This window comes from Melospiza georgiana, chromosome 10, assembly GCF_028018845.1.
Source record: "Melospiza georgiana isolate bMelGeo1 chromosome 10, bMelGeo1.pri, whole genome shotgun sequence".
In the NCBI taxonomy this organism is placed as follows: domain Eukaryota; kingdom Metazoa; phylum Chordata; class Aves; order Passeriformes; family Passerellidae; genus Melospiza; species Melospiza georgiana.
Window position 1 is genome coordinate 2,838,125 of NC_080439.1, and position 27,434 is coordinate 2,865,558.

Here is a 27,434-nt window from a genome sequence, read left to right on the forward strand (position 1 = left end):
GAGAGAGGAGGTAAAATATAAATGAAAGATCTGAAATCAGAGTTGTAGCTGTCATATTTCCTTTTAATCTGCATAATATATTTAATGCTCGGCAGCTTGGGAAGCTACCTGGATATTTGCCTGATGAACAGTTCTAGGGACACACTGGAAAGAGTAAACATATTAATTAGAGACTGCACAGCTCCTTCTTGCTGGTGTAATCATTAAATTGATTTTTCCAGTCTGACATGTAATTGTTCCAGCGATGGAATCCTGCTTTCCACTCTCGTTCTGCTTCATCAATATTTCCTGTAAAACATGAAATGGGTTACATTAATCTAAATTTGAATCTCTTTGTATGCTAATTGAAAAATAATTTTGATTATCAATGTCATCTGCTTCAAATACATTATGGGATGGTCTTTTGCTTCTTTCCTTAAACCTGGAATGACTGAAAATTCAGTGATTAGTATTTTGTCTTTACATCAGAAAGGAAGGAGTGCAAAGATATTATTCTGGCAGGGTAATAAATATACTTTGGATTTTTTAAAATATGTATCTTTAAAATACATTTTAGATAATTCTTCTGTCCATCAAAATCATAATTTTAAAGTCTTTTTTTTTCTTTTTTTATCCTCAACATATTCCTTTGGTTAAATATACCTTGCATTCAAACCCACACACCCTGAAGAATAAATAATGCAAAATGAGAGAGATGCTTGTAAAGACAAGGTGAAATCACATCTTTGTTTAAGGCAACAACAGGATTTCCATTGTTTTAATGGATTTCAATGGATGTCCAAGACCTCGACCTCCCATGGAAAAAATCCCCAAATTTAAAGCATAAAGGGCACAGGTTTGGAGAAGAACACTGTCAGATGTGCACTATGTCAACATGAAACCAACTTCTCTTTTCCTTTTCATCCCCACCTTTGAAGCACTTTCCAAGTAATCCTGAGTCCCAAGGAAACGTTTATTGCCAAATCTGTTATGAGCATGGGAGCAGAGGGTGAGGATGAAAAGAGTCTCAAAAATACAGCATTTCACAGGGTTCCCAGAGTATTTTATGGACAGGGATCCCCTCCTGAAGCCCCGAAAGGCGATTAACACCACGAGAGGAACATCCCAGACAGCACCAAAATGCGGATAAAACCTGCAGGCTGTACCAGTCACTGCTGCTCATCCCTTTGTACCATCTGTAGAGCTCAGGATAAAGTTCAGAAACCATTGATGATCTGTGACTGCTCTGTTCATTCTGGACCCAGCTCTGGTGGTGTCCCTCACTGGCATGGCTCCCTTCCAGAGAAACTTGGGGATGGTGTTCCTGAGGTAACAGCTCCGTGGGTTCTTTATGCTCCTCTGGCTTTTATGTTCTTCTGCTGTTCTTCTTCCCTCCATAAATACACCCCTTCCCCCCTTTTTATGACCTGCCAGCGCTGCAAGTGTAACTGGTGATGTGAAAATGAAATACTTCAGTGTTTTACACATCACTAGAGAGAATATTCGGGGGAGAGAGCTCACTGATTCCGAGATTTAGCTTGGAGAAGCATCCAGTAATTTGGTCGCTTATCTGCAGTTTAGCTCAACGTTTCCAAACCTTTTTGGTCTGGAAATCCAGATGGCAATTTAATGAGACTTTGAAATGAGATTTACTTCTTGGTTCCAGTGAGACCAGAAATAAAACCAGGATATTTTTTTTCTCTGGGAAGTCCTGTACTTTTAAATGCAGTCAAAAAGAAAAGTGTGAAGAACAAATATAGGAAAAAATGTCAATAAATTAACCACATCCTTCTCCCTCAGCTCAAAGTTGTAAATAAGCTTGGTTATAACAGAGATCAAAGGAAAGTTCACATACTTTAAAATTTTCTTTCTGCAGGCCACAACTGCCATTAACACAGAGATGATTTGGAAGTGCTGGTAACAATAAAATCTCATTTTCATTGCTAACTATGTAGATAGAAGTCAGAAACATGGGGATAGAACATGCACAACATTCTGCTTCCCTGACTCTAAGAACTCTCCTTTACACATATTTAATTTAAGGATGTAGTCAGGGTCTCAGGCAAAGCCAAATTTTTCACATTAAGTCAAATGGATTGGTAATTTAGTGTATGAAGCAGTAGCAGTATTATTTGGAGAAAACTGCCTGAACTGTGTTTCTCATTTTCTTCTTGATTTTGGGTATCCAGTTCTATTTATTCAGGCAAAACCTCCACTTAAGAATTAAAAAGGAAACTCAAAACCCTCTCTTCTTTAATTATTCAGGTGCAGAGGTGTTTCAAATCTGCCCAAAGATACCGAAATATCTCTACCACAGACACATCTTGAATTAAAAGTCACCATTCTGGAGTATAACTTATGGGGCTTTTCAGTCCTTTTTAAAGATTATGGTGAACAAGTGAGCCAGCTAGAGAAAGAAGACATCAAAAAATTCAGAGGAGCCACCATTATGGAACTAAAAGACAAAAGGGGGATGGAAACCACTGAAATAAGAACTTGGATTCCCATTTGTTTGCTTTTCTTCCCCCCAGTGATAAGATCCAAATTGAAGTCACAAGTCAATGCATCCCATTATCGCCAACATCATCAATCTCTGGGAGGCAACCACCCATGACTTAGATGAGCTGGGAGGCAAAAAAGGAAAAGATTAGAGAGTCCAAGCTGACCAATAATTACAGCTCAGAGCACTGGGGGACTGCAGAGCCAGCTAACAGTGAAAACTGAATTTTCTAGAAGCCGCTGGGGCAATCCCAAACTTCACCTTAATTCCTGTGCAAAGCGCAGTGAGGCTGGGCAGGAGAAAATGGGAGATTCTACAGGCAATGAATCAGTGTTCTGAAAGGCTTCAGTCTAACAGATCAAAATTTAAAAAGGGGTTTTTTTGATTCTTCATCTGGAATTTCCTGTCATTCCATCTCTCCCTTACTTTTGTGGTCTTACAGCAAAGTTAAATTCATCCCCATCCCATCCTTTGAACTGCTGGATGTGCCAATGAAGTGCTAATCTTCATGTTAACACACAAAACCACATTTAGGATTGGGATAAAGGCCACATAGCTGTTAATTAATAAGGGATGGCAAGTTGGAATTAATTTTTCCGTCCTCAGAACCTCACAATTTCAGGTTTCACGACTGCAGGTTTCTGCAAACCTTTGTTTTGGGTTCAGTAGTATGATAAATGCCACAGGTTTATGCTGAAGATTCTCATGGTGAGAGTTTCTCCACAAACATCACAAATAATATCTATACTGAATATTCTTTAATCACACTCTCTGGATATCAAAGCTTTGTTAGACACAGCAGTATATTCATTTTCACATGTGTTTTTAAGGACTACAAAATCCTCTCTTCTATTTTTTTAGTTCTTCCAGAAGTCAGCAGAGCTCTCAGGGAGATGAGTTATTCCAAGGGCTGTTATCTTCCTTGACATGGAATGAAATGGAAAGAAATCAGATGGTTTAGGCACAGAAAATTTTTACTCATAGGTGCAATGAGTAAAGTCTTTGTTGGGAGGTGTGATAGTATTGGTGAGGTTACCTGTGATTAATTCACATTTCTTCATGTATCCTGCTCTGTGGAAATTTAATTTAATTCTGATGGTGAATTTTATATTTAGTCAATTTTTTAATATTCTTACCACCCTGAGTATCTATCTCTGTAGAATCCAGATATAGGTTGGAGGATCACAGCAAATAAAGTAATTTTTGTTGCTCATTGGTCAAGAGGTTCAACATTTCTCTGCCTCCACATTAAAAAAATCTTTTTATGGTGGTTTTAAAAAGTAATGTATTCATATGGCCAAACTTGATTTCTTCATAGATGATACATGATCCAGTAATATCAAATAAAATAGAAAAATATGTATTAGGCTCACTAAAATAGTAATGGAGGAGTAAATGGAAAGTTTGGCTGCCTGCAGCGTTCTACAATCAAGAGGAAACGGGCTCATATAAATAGGAAGGGCTTTAGATGCATTAAAGGTTGTGTTGAGGAGCTTAAGTCTAACACAGATCCTTTTATAATTAACAGATGATTGCTCTAAAAGCCACTTAAAAGTCACTTACTGTTTACTGTCCCTCCAGTGTGGTTCTCCCAGCTGCAGCAGCAGCAGAAACCCTTCAGGTTTCAGGCTGGAATGGGAAATGCTGAGTGCCCCCAGCTTGTGCTGGGCTGGGCAGGGAGTGCTCAGGGCCTTGGAAATTGGGGTAAATCCTGTAGGAATTGTGTCTGCCTGGAGCTGAGAGCCCAGGTCTACTTGTCCTGGACACAAAACTCCAGGTTCTGATGGTGAATTTAGTTTTCTAATTGAAACCCGAGGAGAATACCTTGAGAAATCTTCCAAAATCACACAAATCACTCTATAGGTATCAAAGCCATATTTTATATATGGCTGTTACTCTTGTATTACTGGAGAGCCTTATTTTTTCCTTATTATTTTCCTACCCCACAACCATAATAATTTTATTTTTTTAAATCTGATATGATTGCTTGAGAAAAAAGTGAATTTTCTAACAGTAAAGATATATATTTCTCATATATTTAGCTGCCTCAGGGAACTTGTCTTACCCAGCCTGTGATGGGAAGAGGCTGGTTCAGATTCAGGACACATTTGGAGCTGGCCTTTAAAGGCTTTAAAATCCCTCACTGGGTGGCAAGACTTGGGCTAGGAGTGGGTCAGGAATTAGGCAAGGGGGTACCAAGCAAATCCATGGCAAATCCTGATCACTTGATGCTGAAAAATTGTAATTTCTGCAAAATAAGTTGTTTTGATTGTCCTTTTTGGGTTCTACCTGATAGAATTCTACTTTGCCTATCTGAACCCTACTTGAACTTGTAACAATGAGAACACAAAAATTCCTTACTTGTTCCCTGTCATCTTATATCACCTCATGTTAAAGCAACCTTCTTTTCCTAAGAATATTTCAATGAAAGGAGTAATAGAAAGGACAGACACTCAGAACAAGAGGAAATCTCTGCATTAATGCTGTGCACTGTCCTTTGGGCATAAAAGGAGAGAGAAAATGCAAAATAATATTTCAGTGAAGAGAATTATTGCAATATAAGCTATTATATCACATTTGTACACAGGATTTCAAAGGGTTTTCTGTCAGAACTGGATAATATTGTACAGGGAACATAATGGAAATACTGTTTTTATTACTGCAATGTTTCAAGGACTGACAGATGATACAAGGCAAGGCAGTGCCACTTGTTGACAACATCCTTGCCTCAGTTCTATATTTGGATCCAGACACGACGATTCTTCTCTTTTTGCTCAGAATACGCTCGCGAATTCCTTTTAATTAAATTATGTAAATTGACGCTGCCAATTACCCGATGTGGCACGGTGATGAATTCATGTCTGCTGGCAGGTCCTGAGCGCTGCTCCACCATCCCTCACCCCACAGGAGCAGGCAGAGCTCTCCTCTTCCCCAGTTTGAGTTGGACTCTGGTGCTCTGCTCCACGCAGGCTTAGCTAAGCTCAGCCCATTTGTAGGATACACATTTTCCCCAGGGTTCCCCAGCCAGGTTAAAGGAATATGTAAAAGAGTTCAGTTCTCCTGGCTCAGCACAAAGTTGTCAGAATCTTTGAAACCTCCCCGAAATCCACCCGTAATTGGGAAAGCTGTGATTTTAAAATCACACAGTAGGCTTCATAAATTATTCATTTTACCTACTGATTTCGTGTCTCTTGATTTAATTGAAAAACATCTGTTGAATTGAGAGGGGATAAAAGTTGAGCCATAATACAGTCACAGACTCAAATGAGGAGGGAATAAATTATTTCAGAAGGAATCATCTGTGCACCATGACAGTTTACATATTTTTAAGGCTTACGTGTTTTTAAGAGGAGCATTCAAACTGAGTCTTAGAGAAAGATTTTAAATTACTAATTAACATCTTAAAAGTGTATCTCATTTTTGAAACAAGACTTTCCCTCAGTCAAGCTGCAGAATGTGATGCCAGAGCTGCAAAATCACTTTATAAAATCAATTCCTTTTGAAATCCAGAGCACAGAGGCTTCATCTATTGCTGGGCTTTGGTAAAACAGGGCTATGGGGTCTTGGAAAAACTTGGATCTTCTCTGTTCAACTGATCCTAAAGTTTCAAACAATTATACTTTTCCTGGCAGTGAAATCTCATAAATCCATTGTAGACATGGCCAGGCACAAATCAGTTCTGTTTTCCATAGCAAATCCTGCAGGCTCTGGGCTCCCAGCAATGACACTCCAGAAATAAAACACAGGGCTCTCACGTGAGCTGGAAACCAGAATCCCCTCTTGGCAGTGCACTTCATATCCTCAGGGGATCAGTTGCGTAAAATAGAATCCCATAAATAATAGATAATATAATCCAAATATAACATCCTGTAACGTCCCACAGTTTATACAGAACATCTGAAGCCTCCAGAGCTCCCAGTGCAAACCCTCCTTTAGCACTGATATTCCTGCTCACTCCAGCACCCAGGAACCCTGGCGGCACCAAAACTCTTTCAGGGGGCACCCAAGAACAGAGGTTTCAGCACTCAGGGTCTCACAGTGTGGCCGCATCTGGATTTTGGGACAGAAAAACTCAGTATCACAAAGCCCTGGCCCTTGGTGCGCGCCCAGGCTTTGTGCTGGTACAAAACAGGGTGGAGACCCCAAAGCCAGAAGGACGGGGCTGGGGTCCCCCCTCAGCACAGCACGGACAGCTCAATCCAGCACCAGTTCAGTTCTACCCAAATGGACATCTCAGTTACGAACAGGAACAGAAAGATCTGAACTCAGTTATCACATTAACATCCCGCAAATGGTCCTTGCATGAAAGTTTTGTGTAAAGGCATCTAGAAAAGAATTGTTACCTGTCATTTCCATCACTTTGGGGAAAAAGTGTTTCCAGAACCGACAGTGCTGAGCTCGTGGCTTTGTCAGTACCTCAGAAGTGTTGGTGTTCAGTGTCAAATATTTCTGGTCAGCACTAGTGAAGACTGGCCATTTTATTCCATTAGTTGGGGTCCCGTTTGGAGATCTAAATGAGAAAATAAACACTCCATTTAGAATGATAAACCACCTCAGCACACAACAAAGCATGATTTGGGTTTATTTAATCGTTGTTCAGCTTAAGTGTGTTAGTTTGGGATGACTGATGTGTTCTTTCGGAAGTAACAGGGGGAAAAAGCCAGATAAATTTCATTTACCCTCATTTGAAGGGAAAAAAAATCCCCTTTTTGAGGTGTTCTGGGTTCATCAAAGGGAATAACTTAATAAATGATCACATTCAAGCAACTTTTTGAATCTGGAGATTTTCACAGGAGCTGTGAATTATTAGGGATGACTCTAGAACTACCCAGCCTGCCAGTCTGAGAGGTAGAGTGGTTTGTGTCTTAGTTTGAATGCCTTTGATCCCTTTAGCTGGACAAACAGATTGGAGTAAATGACTGGGATAAACATGCAAGTAAGGGTAGAAATAATGTCTAAACTGAGATAGGATCTGTGCTGAGAGAGAGAACAATTATTCCTCATTAAGAAGGAATTCTCATCCTGGAGGTGTGCTGAGTCCTGTTTGTGGAGGGCCAAATGGGAACAATCTGAATTCTTGTGGAAACTGGGAAGAGGTACAGAGGGCTTGACCCTTATAAAACCAGCTCTGCATGTGAAAGGAGCACAGCTGTTGGTATTAAAAGAGTTGTGATAAATATTTATGATACAACAGGATTCTAAAGGCTCTAAGGACAGGAATCCAGATTTCACCTCCAGAAATGACAGAATCTGTATGAGGGGAAAAAAAATGGTTTAAATGTGTAGGAGAACAACAAAATGGGCAGTGTTACATTAGGGAACAAACAAAACAGAACATGAATTTTAGAATAAGTAGATGTGTATTTCAAACAGTCACTCATCTCCATTAGCTCAGAGGAGGTTAAGGACAGAAATTAAACATTTTATCTCAGTGCAAGCACAAGGAGCCATTTTCTTTCCCGGAAGCTGACATCAAGGAATCTGGGATTTAGGGCAGAGCAACAGTAATTGGTGGTTCTTGGTGGGTAAATTAACTCTGAGCTGAGTTCATTTGGTTCTCTCTGCTTTGCTTTTCACCAGGACTCCTGCTGGAAGGCAGAAGGCAAAGAGGAGTCCAGGGAGTGGAGCCCATTTGGGTTCTGCTTCCCAATAGAGGGAACAAGGCAAGAGGGGTGGGTGGGAGCACTCAGAGCACAAGATGCTGAAGAAATATCGATATTTCTCACTTAATTCTGAATTAATCAATTTTTCAGCCCATGTTTTTGTGTTCTGGGGTCTTTGGCATTGGCTGCTTCAAGAACAAGTGTTGGAATAAAAGCTTCAGGCTGTCATTTCCTGACCTGCTCCCTTCTTCACTGATTTTTCCTGACTAATTCAGCACTGATTAACCCATGGCACCTTTTTTGAGTGCACATTTATTCGTGGCTCCTGAGAATGATGACTTAAGCAGAGCTGACTTGCACTTCAGTTCAAGATCAGGATGCTAATGGTGCTGTCAGTATTCATTTAACAGCTTTTATGCTATGAAATAAATCATGACATCCCACATTATAATTTACAGGTGTGTGGGGGGATTACACAATGCCTCGATAGCTACAGATGTATTTTACTAAAAAATGATTGAAAGAACTGTCAGGTGAACACAGCACTTTGAAGCCCGTGAACTTGCTGATTATGACAATCTCTGCATTTCTAGGAAGTTTACTGTTCAAAGAAATGCCCAGTAATTTCCTTCTTGGCTTTAATATTGAAAATTTCCCAAGTTAAAAAGCAGCTCCCAGTCAGAGCAAAAGGGAGATCACAGGAGTATAATTTGGAACAAGTTATGATTATAACCTTGTTGTTCCCTCACAATTACTGCTCATTCCTTCTTACTAATAACTTCATGATGAGAATTGCAGTGCCCAGAATAGGCTGTAAAATTCCCTGTTCTTTGCACCAAATTCAAGGTCTAATAATATTCATACAGAACAGTGGGGGTGTGGTGGGAATACCTTCAGTGAGCAGACAGGAACGCAATACCCTGCACAAACCTGTCGCTGCCCATTTAGGTTTGGATGGACAATCTTTGGTGATCGATTACAGGAACTTGTTTGTACTGAAAAACTAAAGATCCATTTGCATGGAAACCTCCATTCTATCATCTTTTATCAATGCCTTAATCCTCTGCACTTTCATCTTCTGGTATTGCTTAATCACCTCTGCCTCAGTAATCCCAGTTTTGCCACTTCAATGCTGGCACTGGAGCCCGATGGTGTGTCATGAAAAGGCTTTGGGCTGTGCACCTTCAGGACAGGCCTCTATTTCATGGTTTTATCTGGTCAAATCACCTTTCTTGGACAAGATTTATTCAGAGAAGGCCTTAATTTTGTTTGGAGAAAATCATCAAATGCTATGGCTTGGAAGGGAAGTTGGAAGATCCAACCTCCTGAAATGAGCAGGGACATCTTCAGCTGTACCAGGAATATGAGCTTCACTGAAGATCTTAGAAAGAATCTTTTTCCTTTTCTACCCTTTTTACCATTTGCAGGAGCAAGTCCTAAGGCAATGAAGAAATGCAATTCTTTGAACTGCTCCCAGAAAAGAAATGCGAGGCAGAAAAACAAAACAAAACACAACAAAACAAAACAAAACAAAACACAACAAAACAAAACAAAACAAAGCAAAACACAAACTCAAACCACCTGTGTTTAAACTCTGGTGTAAACAGAATTTGTCTCATTCCTGCAGCTATGTTTGCTCTTTGCATATGCCCTGAAATTATAAGCTGAATTCTCTCTACTCTGTCAGTGGCACAGCAGCTCATTTATAGTAAATTATTTTGTTAAGATATGTTTTTAAGTGGAAGTTTCTTCATTGTATTTGTTGTTACTTAGATCAGGTTCTTCCTCCTTTGGGTTTTTCCATCCACAATTGCCAATAACTTCTAGTTTTCGAGATTAATTTATAGCAAGTGTACTAAATTTGATATAGGCGTGAAGAGGATTTTGAAGAGCTTATTCACCAATCATTTCTCTGTATTTAATATTAATCTTCAGCAACTTTAGAAACAGAAAGTTAATTTCATTCCAATGGAAAATGCAACATGAACAGAGCTCTGTTAATCATAATAAACATACGTACATTACCATTCTCATTAATATGATCAATATAGCCTGAGAAACAATACCAGCTCACTGCATTTTTATTAATATTCACACAGCATTACCTTTACAAATGGTTTATCATACAGACACACAAAAATATGTAATTCATCATCTGACTGCTTTTGGTAAACATTCAGGATATAAAGTACCTGGAAAATGTTCCCTTTATTTTTGGGAGCAACTTCTGAACAGTGAAAAGTCATGGACTGAATTCCATCATTACCACATAGAGGTTATTCTTTTGTAGTGTTAAATTGTACTTTGAAAAAGTCCAGAATGGCAAATATTCTCTGCTAACCCTCCTGAAAGCATGTTTAGAGTGCTTTAGGATTTACTTTTGTAAAACAAGTGTCCTACAGTGTAGCTCAGACTGTCCCAAGCTTTCACCATGTGAGTTATATTGTGGGTTTCTCCAGAGGACAAGAAAAACAACCCCACATCTCAGTGCCCACTAAGATGAATGAAAACTAATGACAATTCTGCTTCACCTTGTGCCTTCCCTGTGCAGAAGGAATTGACATCCAAGGGAGGCCTGTCCCTCCCAGTGTGAGCGGATTGGCTTCACCCTGGTTGGAATTGCTGCTGCTCCTTTCCAATTTGGCCCCTTTTCTTTTAAAAGCTGGTTTAAAGGCAGCAGAGAGGGAATGTGAATCCCTTTCATTGGCTTTTGTGATTCCTGGTGGCTGTGGGGCAGCACTGGCAATCAGCTGGTTTCCATGGGATGGTATTTTATGAGGTGTTTCCATGGGCACAAGAAAAATGGGAGGGGGAATGGCCTTGGAGGGAATGCAACAGCAAAAAAATAACCCCAACTCCTGCAGGTTTCCTGCAGCTGCAGTGCAAAACCTCTGAGAATGATGGAAACAGTCAGTTCAGCATCAAACAAGAAGGACAACATAAAGGTTTCACCCCAAGGGTAGTTCTGGGAGTAAGGGCTGCTCCTGCGCATCTGATGGTTGGATGATCTTCAAGGTCTAAACCAAACAGATGAACCTTTCTTTTTATTGTTTTTCTTTCCCCTCACATTTTGGAAGGAAACGTTTTGTTGTTGATGAGGAGCTCCAGGCCCTCCTGTGCTGCCCAAGTCCCACTCCAGAGGGGAGGGAAATGTTTGTGGCATTAGCCAGGCCAGCACAGCCAGGTGTCTTACATGATTCCTGAAGGCCAGCATGGGTGATATTGATACCTATGCTCATTTTCCCCTTGCAGCACACTGCCTGCCAGGTTAATCTCAATTTGGGGGGCTGGTGTGGTCCCTGGGGGGATGATGGGGTAGTGACAGCAGATTTTGTAAGGCTTTGCTTGGATGGCACCATGGATGTGAGAAAATAGTGACGGGTTTCTGAAAATATAAGTCATTACACATTTCTCATATAATTGATTTAAATGATCATATAATTGAAATTAGAAAATTTTCTCATATAATTGTTCCCTAATAAGGTGCAAAAATCCTGATTTTGTGGCATTTGAGCCTTACTGAGATTGCCACAGTAGGAAAGCAAGGGCTCCTCTGATGAGCACCACGAGTCTGAGGAATATGCAGGCTTGAATCCTTCCAACTCCCTTTTTAATCAGCTGGTTCTGGGAAGTTCATTATACCCTGCTGTGCTCAGTTCTCACTCCCACATCACACACACGAGTCCATAATCCAGTGACTGCAAAGTGTCCCTGAGCCAGAGGGAAACTGCTTTGCAAGTCCTAGCCTGGGTAAATATTATTCCTTCTGCTGATCCCTGAAGAAAGCAGCAGGATCCAGCTGGCAGAGTCCTTAACTGAGAGAAACTGGAGAAGAACCTTTGCAGCCAGGCTTTCTTACACCTTCACAGGCTAAATAAAGCTCAGCATATTCCTCCCAGATTCCAGCCTGGACACAGCAGCTGCCTGTTTAAATGCCTTCAACTATAAATTATCGTGGGATGTGATATTATATATCAGTTTCAGGAAATGAAGCAACAAGCTGATATTCCTTTTTTTCTTGGAGGTTTTTTTTTTTTGTTTTTTGGGTGTTTTTTTGTGCTATTTGCTATTATGTTTTTTGTCTTGTGTTCTGCTCCAAAGAGCCTCATGGAGCACCCATTGAGTTGAAGCAATTCCTGCTCGTGCATGTCATAAATTCCTGCTGTACACAAGGCAGGCCTCAAGGTGTTGGTCATAAATAATGGAGTATTTGAGACATTCAGATGCAGGATGTTCTGCCTCAGCTCTCTGCTGAGTGTTTAGTATTTATATGGCTTTTGGATAGACATGAGAGAGGCAACACTGCAGCTTAGTCCTTTAAGCTGAAGGAACAATTTTACCTCTTTTTTTCCCCCCCCCAATGTTCCTGCAAAGTGTTTTGTGAGATCCTTCTGCCCTTTTGTGTGGTATCAATTTCAGCTTTCAAGGGCCACTTTTCAAAGCTGTTATTTCTTAACAGTCCTGGCTGCAGGATGACATCAAATGGAACTATAGCTTTTAGTGTTACCTTGTTGAAAAGGGATATTGGGAAATGGAAGAAGGTCCTGAACCCCACGGAGACCTTGCAGGAGGAAGTACCTTCCCTAACAGGTAAGTAAAGAGAGAGTAGACAGGAAGGTGTGTGGCACTTGGCCTTTTAGTCATCCTCTGGGGCTGTTTTATGCCCTCTGCCACCCCTCTTCCTCCTCATGACCTGGAAAACCACGAATTTACACGATATCTTAACTAGAATTACTCCCTGGAACAAACCAGGGTTTCATCAGAAACACAAAAAAAAAAAAAAAAAAAAAAAAAAAAAAAAAAAAAAAGAGGATAGGGAAGAGAATAATGTTTTTATAGCCATAAAACTATTAATACTGTGTTTTAAATTCCCACTGTCTTTGGTAAAATTTGTCAGCCCAGCTGGTTCTGAGGAAGAGTAAACACTGTGCTCATGGATATTATTGCTGGTTCCATTCCTTCCCTTCCCCGCCATTAATAAAGTTCATCCCAGGCACTCAGAAATTGTTGGATAAATGTGTTCAATGCTTTTCTTATCTCGAGAGACCAAATTTGCAATTGAGACTGTGTATTTGATACTATGCCAGGATATGATATTTGAGATTTGTTTTCAATGGAAATTGCCCTAATCATGATTTATTTTCAGGATGGATGCTCCACAGAGCCCTGCACCAACCAAAACCCTCTGGATTCGTTGTGTCCTGATGGATTTCATCACAGTGGCATTTTTCTTTATATTTTCTACTACTGTTTTATTTCTGTGAGTGGGAGGAAGTGCATGAGTCACAAACTTTCACGACCATATAATATAGGCCAAATTGAGCAGTCTTAAAAATGAAACTATTGGGTAGTTTTTAGGAGGGGGAATTTGTGTTGCTGCTTCATCAGAAACTGAACCACTGCAGGTTCGTGCTGGGAAATGTAAGCAAGAAAATAGAGTGCTCTCAACCTTCTCCCCAAATATTTAATAGTAATAATGATGATAATAATATTTTCTTATGGTATAAATTCATTATAGGTTTGACATTTACTAGTGGAAGTTACATATGACTTCCTTTGATAAGGAAATTTGAATTATGTCCCATTCTTGTAAATTCTTCTGAGTCTCTGCTTTGAGCTGCAGCAAGAGGGAGATCTCCAAATACCAACACATGGGCTGGGAGCCATGGAAGTGTTGCTCTTAAGGAGAAACAATATGAGAAGAGAGGAGGAACCTGTTTAAAGTTCTTCTCTTTCAAAATTGAGAGGGTTTTGTGGAAATTATTATATGCAGACTACTTTCTTGCCAGGAAAAAACAGCTGTTAAACGTCTGAGCACTGCCAGTTGTACAGAAAATCCACTTGGAGGTTGCACCATGAATAAGACCCATGAGAGGCAGATATTTAAAGTTCATTAAAATGAAAAGCTTTGTTAGAATTAAAAAAAAAAAAAAAAATCACTGTTTTTAAACAGCTGTTCCTGTAGGAAGGGGTGCACATTTGAGGTAGTGCTCTTTAGGGTTTGCATTTTTTGAAATTAAGAAATTCTCTTAAGTTCCTGCTAGGAAAGGTAGAGGACACAGAAGTGTCTGGGGAAGCAGAGAATGTCACCTTTCAATTTGATATTATAAAATTGTGTAATATCACCAACTGCCAGCACAAAATACCCAATTTCTACCAACACGGCTTCAAATTCTTGGGGACAGAATCTCCCAAATCCCAACACTGAATTTCTAACTACATTTCCCCACCACTGCCTTCCCCTGCAGCTGATTGAAAAGAGAATTAAACACCACATTGAGCTCCCTTCAAAAATGTGGTGTTAGGTAACCTCTGCTGCTCCTCATTTCCTCTCCCCTCGCCTCTGCCCCTTCCCTGGAACAGCCAATCTCTGGCGTTGGGGACTAAATTAAAATGTGCACTGAGAGGTTTCCATTCCTCCCCTGGAACTTCTCAGCGTCCCTTCAGATTAGTGTTCCAGAACCACCTGGAAAAATGGGGTTTGCAGACCTTTCCAGCTCCCATTTCTGCCTCCTGGTGATGAAACAGGGACGAAGCTGCAGGAAAGCAGCACGGAAGAAGAGTGGCCCTCAAAAAGGGGATTAACTGTGGGTGAGCAAACATTAATTAGAATTTCTCAGTGCCTTTTCGGACTGTGTGTTTACACGCCTGTAAAATACATTCTCTCTGAAGTGCCTGGCTTTATATGTGAATCAAATACAACTCATAATAAGTCCATGTGTGCCCTTCCTTCATTTTTCTGTTCTCTGGTTTGTTCTCCCCCTGCAAGTCTTTCAGACATTTTCTGCTCTCACATTTCAATCTCTTTTTTGTTCTCTCTCTTTTGTGCATTTCTTGGTCACCTGATGTCTTGCAGCAGCTATATTTCCCTCTCTTGCTTTCTCATTTTCCTTACTTCCCACCAGACACTAAATTATTTACATCCAACTTTCCCACTCCCAAATTTGAGGTGGCAATCATGCCATGGTTTTATTTTACTCTTGAAACGTTTCTTTCTCTTCACGCCCCTCCTTTCCCCAGAATGTGTCTGTGTAGACTCTTTGCCAGGCCCTTGAAACTCTGGCTTGTCACCATCATATTTTCTGGAAAAATTCCCTTGCCCAGGATTTCTCTCCAGGGAAGCTGAGAAGCCTCAGAGGAAAAGGAAAACAATCTCATCTCATTTGCTTCTCCTGTGCTTTGCTGCTTTGAAATGTGGTTTGGACATTGTTTACCAACAGGTGATTGTTTCATTGGTTCCATGTGAATTGTTTTTACTTAATGACCAATCACCCTCCAGCTGTGTCAGGGCTCTGCAGAGAGTTTGAGTTTTTCATTATTATCTTTTACCTTCTGTAAGTATCCTTTCTCTATTCTTTAGTATAGTTTTAGTATAGCATTCTTTAATATAATATAACATCATAAAATAATGAGTTAGCCTTCTAAAAACATGGAGTCAGATTCATAATTTCTTTCCAATGATAGGGACCTCAGAAAATACCATGCCTAACTCTCCAATAGAGGCTCTTCAACCCATCTCACTTATCAGGAAAGGCAGAGCCACATCCAAGATTTGGATCCATAAAATCAAAGAATTAGGTTGGAAAAGACCTCCAGGATCCTTAAGTCCAGCTTCTGACCCAGCACTGCCAAGGTCATCACTGTCCCACGTCCCCAAGTGCCACATCCACACGGATTTTAAATCCCTCAAGGGATGGGGACTGTACCACAGTCCTGGGCAGATTTACCAGGGCATTTTCCAGATCCCTCAGCCTCTCCTGGTGCTTCAGACCATTCCCAGCTCCATTCCTCCCTCCAGCCCCTCAGATCTCCCTCTCTTCCAGGGCCTGGTTCTCCTTGCTCAGCCCCAAGCCACCACTGATGGTTTTGATCCCACAGTCTTTGACAATTGAATTTGAGCTTCCCCTGCTCCACGAAGCACTGCCACAGTTCTCTTCCAGGCCATCCTCTGCATTGCAGCTCTAGGTTTAAGTTTTGCTCTCACTCAAAGGCTCCTACAATATTTGGACATTTCCTTAATAGATGTTCTCATCTCCTGTTTGGAAACAATGGTTTGACTCATCTGTTGGAGGGAGGAAAATCCGTGAGGACAGAATTGAGTTTGCTGCACATATGGAAAGGAACTTTGTGTAATTTGCAATGTTTGTAATAAAATTAAACCAATCTCAACAATTTGTATCCCAGACTAATTTTCAAAAGGCATCTGAATCAAATACTCCTGTTTTCAGTTTTGAAATTCAATGACAGCTTGTCAGCTTGCAAGCCAGAGAGAGAGAGAGATGCCTGCCAAGGTGAGTCTCTGGTTACTGATATTTTCCATGATCCACTGTTCCCTATTAGTTTGCTAAAAAGGTGTTTCCATTGCTGTTCTGAACAGAACAATGGATGTAAACTCTGGCAAAGACGATGAGTCACTTCTAAGTGGGAAAATAGGAGTAAATTTTCTTCAAAATTAAACCATTTTCCTCCCTTTTTTTCAAGACTATAATTTCTGCAATTTCCTTGCATAGCTCAGAAATTTTCTCACATGAAAGACAGTGAAAGAGAGAGCAAATGTGTCCTTTTGGGTCAAAATGAAAGCTTTGATTTTCCCTAACATGGGGAAGAAAGATTTTCCACATACATTTTTGTATTTTTGGGAACCTCTCTCCCACTCTGTTCATACTCCTTTTTTTTTCTGGATTCTTGACCTAATCAGGAAAAAATCACTTGTTAAGATGAAAAATTAACTTTTCTGGAACGGTGTGAGATCTCAGGAGCAGCAGCCTCAGGGAAAGGCTCCTCTTGGTCCCCCTGAGCTCTGATGTGTTTGAAGGCCCTGTGAGGATCAAAGTGACTCCAACCCCAAAACTTTCCTCCATCCCTGTGAACATGAGTGAATCTCTGGCAGAAATACAGCCCACAGTAAATTTCTTCCTTTGAAATGGCTCAGAGGCACATAAAACTTCCAACTTCCTGAAGTATAAGGAAATTAAAAGTGCTGGGAGTTTTTTATTTTTATTTTTTCCCAGTATATTCAGCCCTTCCCATACCCAGAGTATATAGGTCCCCAGTTCAAGTGCTGCCTGGACTCTATATGAGGCTGTTGGTTTTGTTCTCACTGCTCTGAAACTACTCTCCATAAACAGGTTGTGTTAAGTTGGTAACAAAAGCACTGAAATTTATTATGTGTCTACCAGAGGAACATCAGGGAAGGGCAATAATAACCAGACAAAATGCTTCACAGCTTTAGTGGGACAATCAAAGCCTCACAAATTCCCCTAAAACATAGGAGGAAATATTTCAAAGGCTTCACTTTATAGAAAAAGCTGCAAAGATTTGTTTCAGCAGTTGTAAAACTGGCAGGGAGACAAGTTTTGCCCGTTTCCTTTTATCAGAAACATTTTTCACAAAGCCTTAAAAAATATTATCTTTGTGTGCTCTGTTATATTCTTGCTTGAGTTCTCAGCCCATCTGCTTTGTCTGGCTATTGTCACTTTGCATCTCTCATCACTAAAGAACACACCAAATCTAATGGATAAAGGAATGGAAAAGGCACCCACAGATTTCGGGATCCCATCCTGTTTTTCTGGGGATAAATAAAATTTCCCCTTCCCAGACCTGGCAGAACATTTGTAGGACCTGCTGGTGTCACCTGCCTGCTTTCAAAAGCTTTCTGAAGAATAACAAAATTGAGGCAGAAAAAGGAACTTCAAAAATGTTCAAAAAGAGAGATTTCTGTTTTTTCATGAGCGTGGCTTAAAATCAAGCGTGCTGGGAAAAATTTAGGAGAAGGCCAATGAAAATTAACATTATTGTTAAAATAAACGTTATTTCCACACAAAGACAATTATACCAGAGCTGATCTAGCACTTTCCCTGACACCACACTACAGTTTCCTGCTGAATCCAATCTCTCTTTGTCTCACTGTGGTGATATCTGGTATTTCATCACATGATTTTGAGGCTATGAATTGATATTCAATTGCCAATACTCTTAAATGCAAGAATAAGCTGAGGAGACCCCAGGTCAAGGTGAAGGGATGAATTCAACCTCAAAGTGTAAATCAAGAACGCTGATTTTGGAATCTGTTCCTTCTTATAACCCAAATATTTTGTTAGGCTTGATTTATTCTGACAGCAGGAGTAGTAATTCCCTTTCTTCCCTTGCTGGTAGAACAAAGATTTTTCAGGGTATGATGAAAATGTTACTCTTTTAAGGCTCAAATGTATGAAAAATAAAAGTATTTTATGGAATAACTTAATAGCTTAAAAAGGAATGGCTGGGATACTTGGTTAAACTTACTTGATACCCAAATTCAGCCATGAAAAAGATTTTTTGAGCAGGATCTTCACAGACTATGCCAATATATGGCTGATTCCTAAAAATGACCCTATTCCCTGGGATGCAGAAGAGAAATTGGAGTCCAACAGCAGCACCAGCTCCAAGGCTCACAGGAAAAATGTGTGTTCCTGTCTCCTGCTGAACCCTCTACATCTCCAGTCCCTGTTTATACTCAAAAATAGAAATGCTTGTCATTTCCCAGGAAAAATGGTCACTAATCACTGCTGTTTATTTTCAGCCAGGACGTGAAATAGGAAGTGTTGGAGATCTGGAAAATTGCATCCACTCCTGCTGGGGACGGTGGTGGGCTGGGAAACCCCTGGGCTGGCTGACAGAGTCCTTCAGTGACTGAGAAATGCAGAAATAGAGGATTTCACACCCTTGGGATGCTTTGAAGGAGCCCCTTTCTGTCCCTAACATCTTTTCTTTTGTCCTTACACGACATTAAGGATTTCTCACAAGTTTTCTTTGCTTTTATCCCTGGGATTCTCTCTCCCATCCCTCTGTGGAGGAAGAGGGCAGCATTTTGTGGGGTTTGGCTGCTGGCTGGGGTTAAACCATGACAGAAAGAGAAAATGTTCCTCAGTGCATATTTTTAATTTTCCTATCAGTATCTTTATTCCTCGCATGATAATAAAACCCAGAGCTCACTAAGGTCAAAGTTTGGGCTCATGAGAAGCAGCTCTGGAACCTCCCAGGCAGAAAACACCAGGAAAAACAAGATTTCTTCCAGTTTTGTTGACTCTACTCCATCTCCTTTTCTCTGCAGGCTGCTCTCCCCTCCCTTGTGCTTTTGTACTTCAGCACATTAGAATATTAGGTCAAACACCCTCACTAAAAAATGTGCCGTACAATATTTCTCATTTTTTGCCTGATTTTTTCTCTTCATCTGCTGGAGACATCAATGGTAATTTTTCCCTCAGAGGTTTGCCCTTTGATCATGCCAGAGTTTCCTACAAACATTTAAGTCAAAGCGGGGCTTCCCCAGCTCCTTATAAATGTTTGCTGTGCTCAAATGTGCTGGGGAAAAAAAAGGATTGCTTATTAATTTTGGAATTATTAGGAATTTTTATTACTTCCCCAGTGCTTGCACACTCTGAATAATGGGACACAGAGCCTTAGGTGTCTCTGCTCTGGATAATGAGCAAAGGGTCACCCAGAGGGTTAATCCTCATCTGATCTTTCACTAACACAGAAATTGCTGGGTTGTATTGTTTTTCCCAATAATGGTGCTTTGGATCCTCGTGGTGGGAGCAGAGGGAGGGATTATTTGCTGTTTGCTGTGGAAACCACTTGAAATTCAATCTGTGGGGTAATCTAATTATAGTGTGAATGATGATCAGAGTAGGTGACAGGACTGACTTCCACAAACTTAAACCTGAATGTACCTTATGCTGTCTAATTTTAGGAGCTGCAGTGACAGGAACAGTGCTTTGCGGAGCAGGTTATTGAGATTTATAAATACTATAAATATATATATTTCTCTATAAGCAGACAGATTTATATAAATAAATATTTATATTATATATAAACATATAAATATATTGCATTTATAGAATAAAAATATATAAATATAATATATTTAGATGTATTTATAAATATATATACATTTTTATTATATAAATATATTATATAAATATAATATATTTAGATGTATTTTTAAATATATACATGAAAATGAAATATACACATGAAAATGAAATACATACATAATCCAGTGGAAACCAATAGTTCAAAGAAATGTAAACATTGCTCTGCAAAATCAACCATAGACCTGAATTTCTCTTTTTCCACCAAGAAATAGTTGTGTTCAATGGCAGCGTGTGCTGTTTCTGGTGGGAGATGCTGCTGCAGGGTGGAACAAGGAACTTCCACTCTGTTTGCTCTCCACCATCACCAGCCCCAGAGGGACGGTGTCACAGCACATCCTCATGGTGCAGGACGTGTTCCCAAGCCTGTCCCAATGTCTGACTTCATCTTGGGAACCCATCAGGTGCATTTTGGTCCTTGATAAATCGACCTCAGCTTAATTCCAGACTGAACCCCACAGAAAGCTTTGCTCTGCACCACAGCCCTCCCCACCAAACTCACACAGAGGGGTGTGCTCAGGCTCTCAGCAGAGAGGGAGCCAGGAAGAGCTCGTGGACTAAATTTTAGATTAAATTTTACAATTATTAAAGCTGTATGAAAGCATTATGCAGCGATGAGTACAGCTATTGGTACGGTTAATTTCTGAGTTTTAATATGCTCATCTCTTCTGGTAAGAGAAATATTTATTACAAGCTCCAGCATATAAAGGGGATGGGATTTATTAAGGTAATTAATCCTCCTACAAATCAAGGCAATCAATCAATCAATGAATCAATCAGATACACTGATAAGTAAATCTGTTAAAAAAGGGATGCACATAAAAATAAGCATTGAGCTCACCATGGAGGATCAGGGGAAGGGACAGCACAGGGCTGGGGTTGGCAGCCTCCAATTTTGGGGTGTCCTGGAGCTGGAGAGAGCCCAGGCAGGGGCAAAATGTGGAATTGGGATGGATGGTGGAGCCTTTGAACAATGGCAGCCCCAAGATAAGACCACGAAGCACAAACAGCTCTTGCCTTGGATGGATGAACAGGGAATGTCAGGCTGAACTGGGAGGGAGAGGTGGCACCTGGAATTACAACTCTGTGGGGATGAGTGTTTAATTCTAGCAGGGAAAGTTCCAACAAGGTGTGGATGGATCACAGGTTTAGAGGTGTAGAGTTATAATTTGAGAAAAAGCACATTAGTGCAAGTCTCAAGGGTATGGCCTATTTGTTTAACAAACAATTTAAAAAAAAGGATTAAGGAATATTTTAATAGATCCTTAATAATCAATCTCTATATGGAACAAAAATCATAAAATGAATCTTACAAATTATCAAACAAAATGTAAAATCTGGAAAATGCAGAATTAGAATAGGCAAATTCAGCCTGGAAACACTTACTTTTATAATGTAATGTTTTAAGTGGAATTAAGGTTTAAAACAACCTAACAGTGTTTGTTCTGTATTTTTAATCAGTGGAAACATTTTTAATCAGTGGGAACATTTCAGTCCTACCTGTGTTTTGTGTTATGTACAAGGTTGGGTGGACTAAATGAGCACAGTGGTCCCCTCTGGTTTCTAATCTATTTCAAAAATTAATTAGATCCTGTTCCAATGTTGATTTCCCTTTACAAATCCATATATCCTTGACAAATCAAACACAGGCTCCACCTTAGAAACAGAATTAATGCAGGATTTTATAACATTAAAGTTAAAGAAATGCTTTTAGAGTGTGAATTGACTGTTTGGTTGTGTGTTCTCCAAGGAACAGCTTTTTGTATGTATAATTTTCTCAGGAGAGAGCACAAACCAAACTTCTGTAAAAAGAAATCTTCCCTTCCCACCAGGCTTGGGACTAATCCTACAAGATTATTGTGGTGGGGGCTGTTTTTGTTACTGATCTGAAAGTTTTCATTTCAAACTGAGCATCTCATGGGGAGTCCCCAGCCCTGCTGAGAGGAGCAGGGGCTGCCCAGCTGGAGAGGGGTTTGGTTTAATCCATTCCAACACCAAAATGATATATTCTTATTTGCTCCTTGTGCAGGCTGGGCCATATTTCACTTCAAGACGAGTGGACTGGAACTGGAGATTTTGTCCTGGGCTTGCACTCAGCACACAGGGATGAGAGGCTTTCTGAAATCCCAATTTCTTCATCGTGTGAACATAACACACCTCCCTGTTATACACCTGAATGTTCTCAGCATATTACATCCTCTAGGAAACTGGGCTTTTTTCCTCCTACTTCTACTGCTGGAAGTCTTTTATAGTGTTTGAAATATTTTGTTTCCAACCCTTGAAACCATTACCTGCCTTTGGAACAACTGCTGCCCTAGCAAAGAAATGTTTTGTATTTGCTTTTATGGGTGGATAAACATTGATCCCTTAAGCCTGCCCAATACAGGGAGCAAACACCTACAGTTTATTTTACTGAAACCTTAGTGCTTTTGTCAGAACTAAAATAGGAATTCTGGATAACTGAACAATTAATCTGTTTCCATCATTCCATCAATTAATAATTTCCATCAGGCTCCAAAGCAGCACTGAAACAGCCAAGCTTTTCCCCCTGCTGAAACAACATCCAACCAACTAACCAACCAACCAACCAACCAACCAACCAACCAACCAACCAACCTCCCAGAGTAAACTCACCCAGTTTTGGCAAAAGTTGCCCAAGCTTTTTCCCCCTGCTGAAACAATGTCCAACCAACCAACCAACCAACCAAACTTCCAGAGTAAACTCACCCAGTTTTGGCAAAAGTTGCCCAGTATCTCATCATAGAGCGGCTCAGGAGCTCCTCAGCCTTGGTGTAGTTGACTCTCCTCTCCAGGGGCAGCCCGAACACAAACTCGATCTCGTAGCCATGCAGGACCCCCATCCACTCTGGCCAGGGCAGCTTGGAGGAGCGATGCTCAAAGAAATAAAAGAAGACGTGGTTGCCCAGCTGGGCGAAGCTGGTGCTGAACTCCACCACGGGGCAGATGATGATGGAGTCCCCGACGACGTCGTCGATGGCATCCCGGTAGTGCTCCGGCTTTCCCAGGTTATCCCAGTCTGTGTACTGGAAGATGATGGACTCTATGGCCAGTTTGCTGGCTCTTGGGAAGGCCAGAGTTAAAGCTGCCTCAAACTGGGTTTTATTGATCAAGCCATCGCTGTCCTTGTCCAGGCCAGGCACTCCATATGCCAGAAATGATAAACCTTCATCCTTATTAACACCCACCAGGATCTGGGTCTCTTTTAAAAGACCCTTCTCCACCAATACTTCTGGCATGTCCGTCAGGAAATCGCCGTCCACGCTCGGGGGGAATTCTATTTGTAAAAGAGAACTCTCTGAAACGGCAAAAATTTCATTTTCCACTATTTCCTTCGGGTCCTTGTCTTGGAGGCAGAAAAGGAGCTCTGACTCGTTGCTGGTGGGACACTGGAGCTGTTTGGCCAAAGCCACTGCTCTGTTCCTGGCCTCAGAAGATGTGATTGCAGCCCAGGCGGCATTTGCAGACCCACTCTGCATGATGGCCCTGGTGAATAAAGGGTGGCTTTCAGGAGAAAGGAGGTGATAGCTGACAGAGGCCGAGCCAGCGCTCTCTCCAAACAGAGTCACGCTTTTGGGATTGCCTCCAAAGGCTGCTATGTTCTCCTGGACCCACTGAAGTGCCAACCTTTGATCAAACAAACCTGCATTCCCAGGAGCTTTCTCGTTTCCTGGCAAGGACAGAAATCCCAGTGCGCCAGTCCTGTAGTTCATGGAAACCACCACCACTCTTTCCACCCTGGCCAGAAACTTCCCATCGTAGACAGGCAGGGAAGTGGACCCAGACTCGAAGGCACCCCCATAAATCCACACCATGACAGTGGCGTTCTTGGGCCTGGGAGAAGGAACCCACACATTCAGGTATAAACAGTCCTCACTCAGGTTGGTTTTTGGGTTCCACATCTCTGAGCCAGCAAAGCCGGGGTAAGTTGTGTCTAGGAGCTGGTAGCAGGAGTTTGCGTGTTTGGTGGCGTCCCAAACATCTGCCCATTTCTCCCGAGGTTCTGGCTTTTGGAATCTCAGCTTCCCAATGGGGGGCTGCCCGTAAGGGATTCCCAGGAAGGCTGTGACTGTCCCCCCCAGCACCTGCAGGCTGGTCCCTCTGACTTTGCCCTTCTGGGTTGCAATGATGTTCTCCTCAGGCACCACCTTACTGCTGAACACGGACAGGAGGAGAAAGCCCATCAGAAACCCGGTGAAGAAACTTAAACCATTTGTCCAAATCATGATGCCTGCAACACAGGATGAAAAATAAATGAAAATTAATTCAGAAAATGAAAAATAAATGAAAAATAAATTTCAGAATTAGCGTTGCAATACATTAGTACCAAAATGGTCTGTTAAATAAGAGTGCAAGTCATGCCAGGGGATCTGAAAATGAGAAGGTGCTGCTACACAAAGCACAGAAGTTTTAATCTGCAAGTTCTTGTTGGTTATTTGTGTTGCAAAGATTGTGTTCAGTATTTAGTATTTGGTCAGTACTTCAGAAAAATTCTCTTGCTAAAAAGTGTAGAACCGGGGAAGAGAAACCAGGAGACATGGAATCATACAAGCAGGCTCTGACCACTGCAGATGATTTACCCACCAACCAAAAACTACATGAATAATTTCTTCTAAGATTTTGTTTTTCTAGAGCATCTGAACCAAGTCTACAGCCAGAAGAGTCATATGAAGCAGTCATACTTCTACTATTTAGAATTAATATTAAAATGCTAAAACATCAAGGATTTTTGAATATATGAAGATAGTGCCTAATAATTTGGGTAAGGTCTGCTCTTTCCTTCCTGAGCTTTTCCAAGTGATAATTAGTATTACCTTAAAGCTAAGTATATAAATGTTGATTATGTATCACATTTAAGCACTCTAATAATCTTACTAACCCCAACATTTTCAAATAAAACCTCAGCACCATCGTTGAAACTGAAAATTCGCAAAAAGCCCATTTGCATAAATCCATTTCTATGGTTTACATATCTGAAAATGCTCAACAAAGCTCCCTTCTATTTTTTTTTTTTTTTGCCAGTTTCCCTGTCACGCATGGCATGCTTTGTCCTGTCCCTTTAAACAGGCCATTCTTTGTTAATGAGGAGCACTCGTGGCCTTAAAAGGAATGAGGATAATTTCTCTGGAAAATACAGCTGTGGCCCAATTTGAGCTCCTCCTGCTTGTTTGCCTGTTCTTGGAAGGAAAATGCAGCAGAGGGGTGGAAGATTTTGTGCAAAGGGGCTTCCGATTTTGAGACAGCATCAAAGGAGCAGGGAGGAATCTTCAGGGACAATATTTTTAGCATTCATCTAAACAGACAGAAAGTAGATAAATTTTAGAGAAGATAAACATTTATGGTTGTTTTGTTAAAATAAAATAGATGAGGTGGCAAAGGGGGGGTGATAGACTTCAGAGTTGGTTTTACATTCTATCAAGAATTCAGCCTGACTGAGAGAAACCTGCAATTGTCCCATTTTTGGTTAAATAGTAGAGATGTGATTTGTCAGCTCACGGGGTCCAGCAGGTCCCAAGGAGTTTGGGTCAGCACAACTCGCCCTGGCACGGGCAGGAGGCTCAGTCACAAATTCACTGGCTTTGGTTCCCCTCTTTCTGTGCCAGGCATGGGAACAAGGAATATCCTGAGTGTGAAAGGCCCCACAGGGATCATCCAGTGCAGCTCCTGTTCTTGCACAGACACCCCAAAAATGCCACCCTGGGCATCCCTGGGAGTGTTGTCCAAAAACTCCTGGAGCTCTGGCAGCCTTGGGGCTGTGCCCATTCCCTGGGCAGCCTGGGCAGTGCCCAGCACCCTCTGGGTTGGGGGAAGAACCTTTTCTGATATCCACTCCAAGCCTGCACAGAGACCAAAACAAGAGCCTGTATTTACCCCAGCTTGCTAAAGCACTCAAGCCTAAATCCCACTGTCTCTGAGACAACTGGGCAGAATTTACCAGGTTTGCTGAATATTTCCAGCCTGCTAAACCAACACAGACTTGGGATTATTTTTCTTAACACAGCACGTTTTATTTTAAAACACTCTCAAGAGGATTTAAGAGAGGCCATGGAAGGAGAGGTGAGAAGAATGATTTGGTTTGCTCTGTAAATCTGTGCTTAAAATATCATTAGTGTTGAGCATCCCAGGGCTTCTCTCAGCCCCTCTGCAAAACCAAACCCAAAATCCTGAGAAGCCACCAGAGCTGGGAGAAGGATAATGATGGAGGAGGGATCCAGTTGGGTTTTGGAGCGCCCAGTAACACTGTGAGATGGGAGAAGTTATTTCTCTAAGTCTGTTGTGGCACTGGTACTTCAGTGAATTTGATCACGACAAAACCACAACAAGCTGGACATAATAAAGTATTTAAAATATTGTCATTATGAAGAGAAAATGATGCTAAGAAAAACAAGAGACTTTAAAGTTCCTCAAGATTAATCCACCTGAATACTAATTAAAATTAATTATTCTCCTGTACTTTCCTGTTAATTAAAAAGAGATGGGATAAACAATGTAGCATTGCAAAATATAGAGGTAATAGTTTTAGATCATAATAGTAGTGAGAAAAAAACCCAAAAAAATCAGTTCTGTTCCTTTTAAATTGGCTCTGGCATTTCAAAGAACAAGTTGGATCAAGCTTGAAAAACACAGAAGTTTTGTACTACTGAATGACAGAACTCATCTACTCCCAGGTCACTCTGCCAATATTAACAAAAGTAACAAGTGACAGAGGATTATTATTACACCTTGAATGCCTGGCAAATATTACATTTAATAAGGATTTTAATGCTGCTTTAAACCAAACTCAGCAACGTAAAGCAAACCGAGCAAAACAAACATTACTTGATTATTACAATGAGAGTAAAAGGGTCAGAAGATTGCTTTAGCTCATCAGCACCAGCCCAGCAGAGTTGTATCAAGCAGTGTATTTGCACATTGTAAAAACCTGCTGCTCTAGTAGTTTCCCCCAGCAAAAGTTAAACAGACTCTACTTTTGCATTCTTATTCAGCGAGGGAACACTATTTATCTCAAAGCCTCTTTCCTCCCCCTTGCAAATCTTTACCCAGCCAAAAAAAAATCTATACACCGGACTACATAATCGCTATTTAAATAGGAAAGATGGTTGAATTAATAAGTGATTTCTAGCTCAGCTTAATTTACTTAGCCCAGGATCCCTTGAATAATGCCAGGCTCTGCTACACACGCCGTTCCATTTGCAGAGCAGAGGCAACTTCCCCCGGAGAGCAACAAATGGGCAGAGCAGAGCATTCCCTGCGATCCCAATCCCCGCGCAAATCAGGCTGAACCGCAAATTATCCTGGCAGGCAGAGACGTGCAAAAGAGAGAATCACTTACCCTGCTTCTATTACAAGGAACTACAAAGTTTTTAAGAGTGGGGCTCCTGGGATCCCTGGGGGAAATGCAGCGGTGCAGCTGCTGCTTTA

At 40.9% G+C, this 27,434-nt stretch overlaps 1 protein-coding gene across 3 annotated transcripts; it reads right to left on the minus strand.

Moving 5' to 3' along the window:
* Positions 1–42: 42 nt before the first annotated feature.
* Positions 43–27,434, minus strand: BCHE (butyrylcholinesterase). 3 transcript variants are annotated; one of them, XM_058031128.1, is made up of 4 exons: positions 27,346–27,434; positions 22,722–24,243; positions 6,823–6,989; positions 43–288 (listed from the first exon to the last, which is right to left on the minus strand). In XM_058031128.1, the coding sequence occupies exons 2-4, from the start codon at positions 24,236–24,238 to the stop codon at positions 167–169; spliced, it is 1,806 nt and encodes a 601-aa protein (XP_057887111.1). In that variant the 5' UTR covers positions 24,239–24,243; positions 27,346–27,434; the 3' UTR covers positions 43–166. The 3 variants fall into 3 exon arrangements, with proteins under 3 accessions (XP_057887111.1, XP_057887113.1, XP_057887112.1); XM_058031130.1 differs by lacking the exon at positions 27,346–27,434 and adding an exon at positions 27,192–27,258; XM_058031129.1 differs by lacking the exon at positions 27,346–27,434 and adding an exon at positions 27,151–27,224.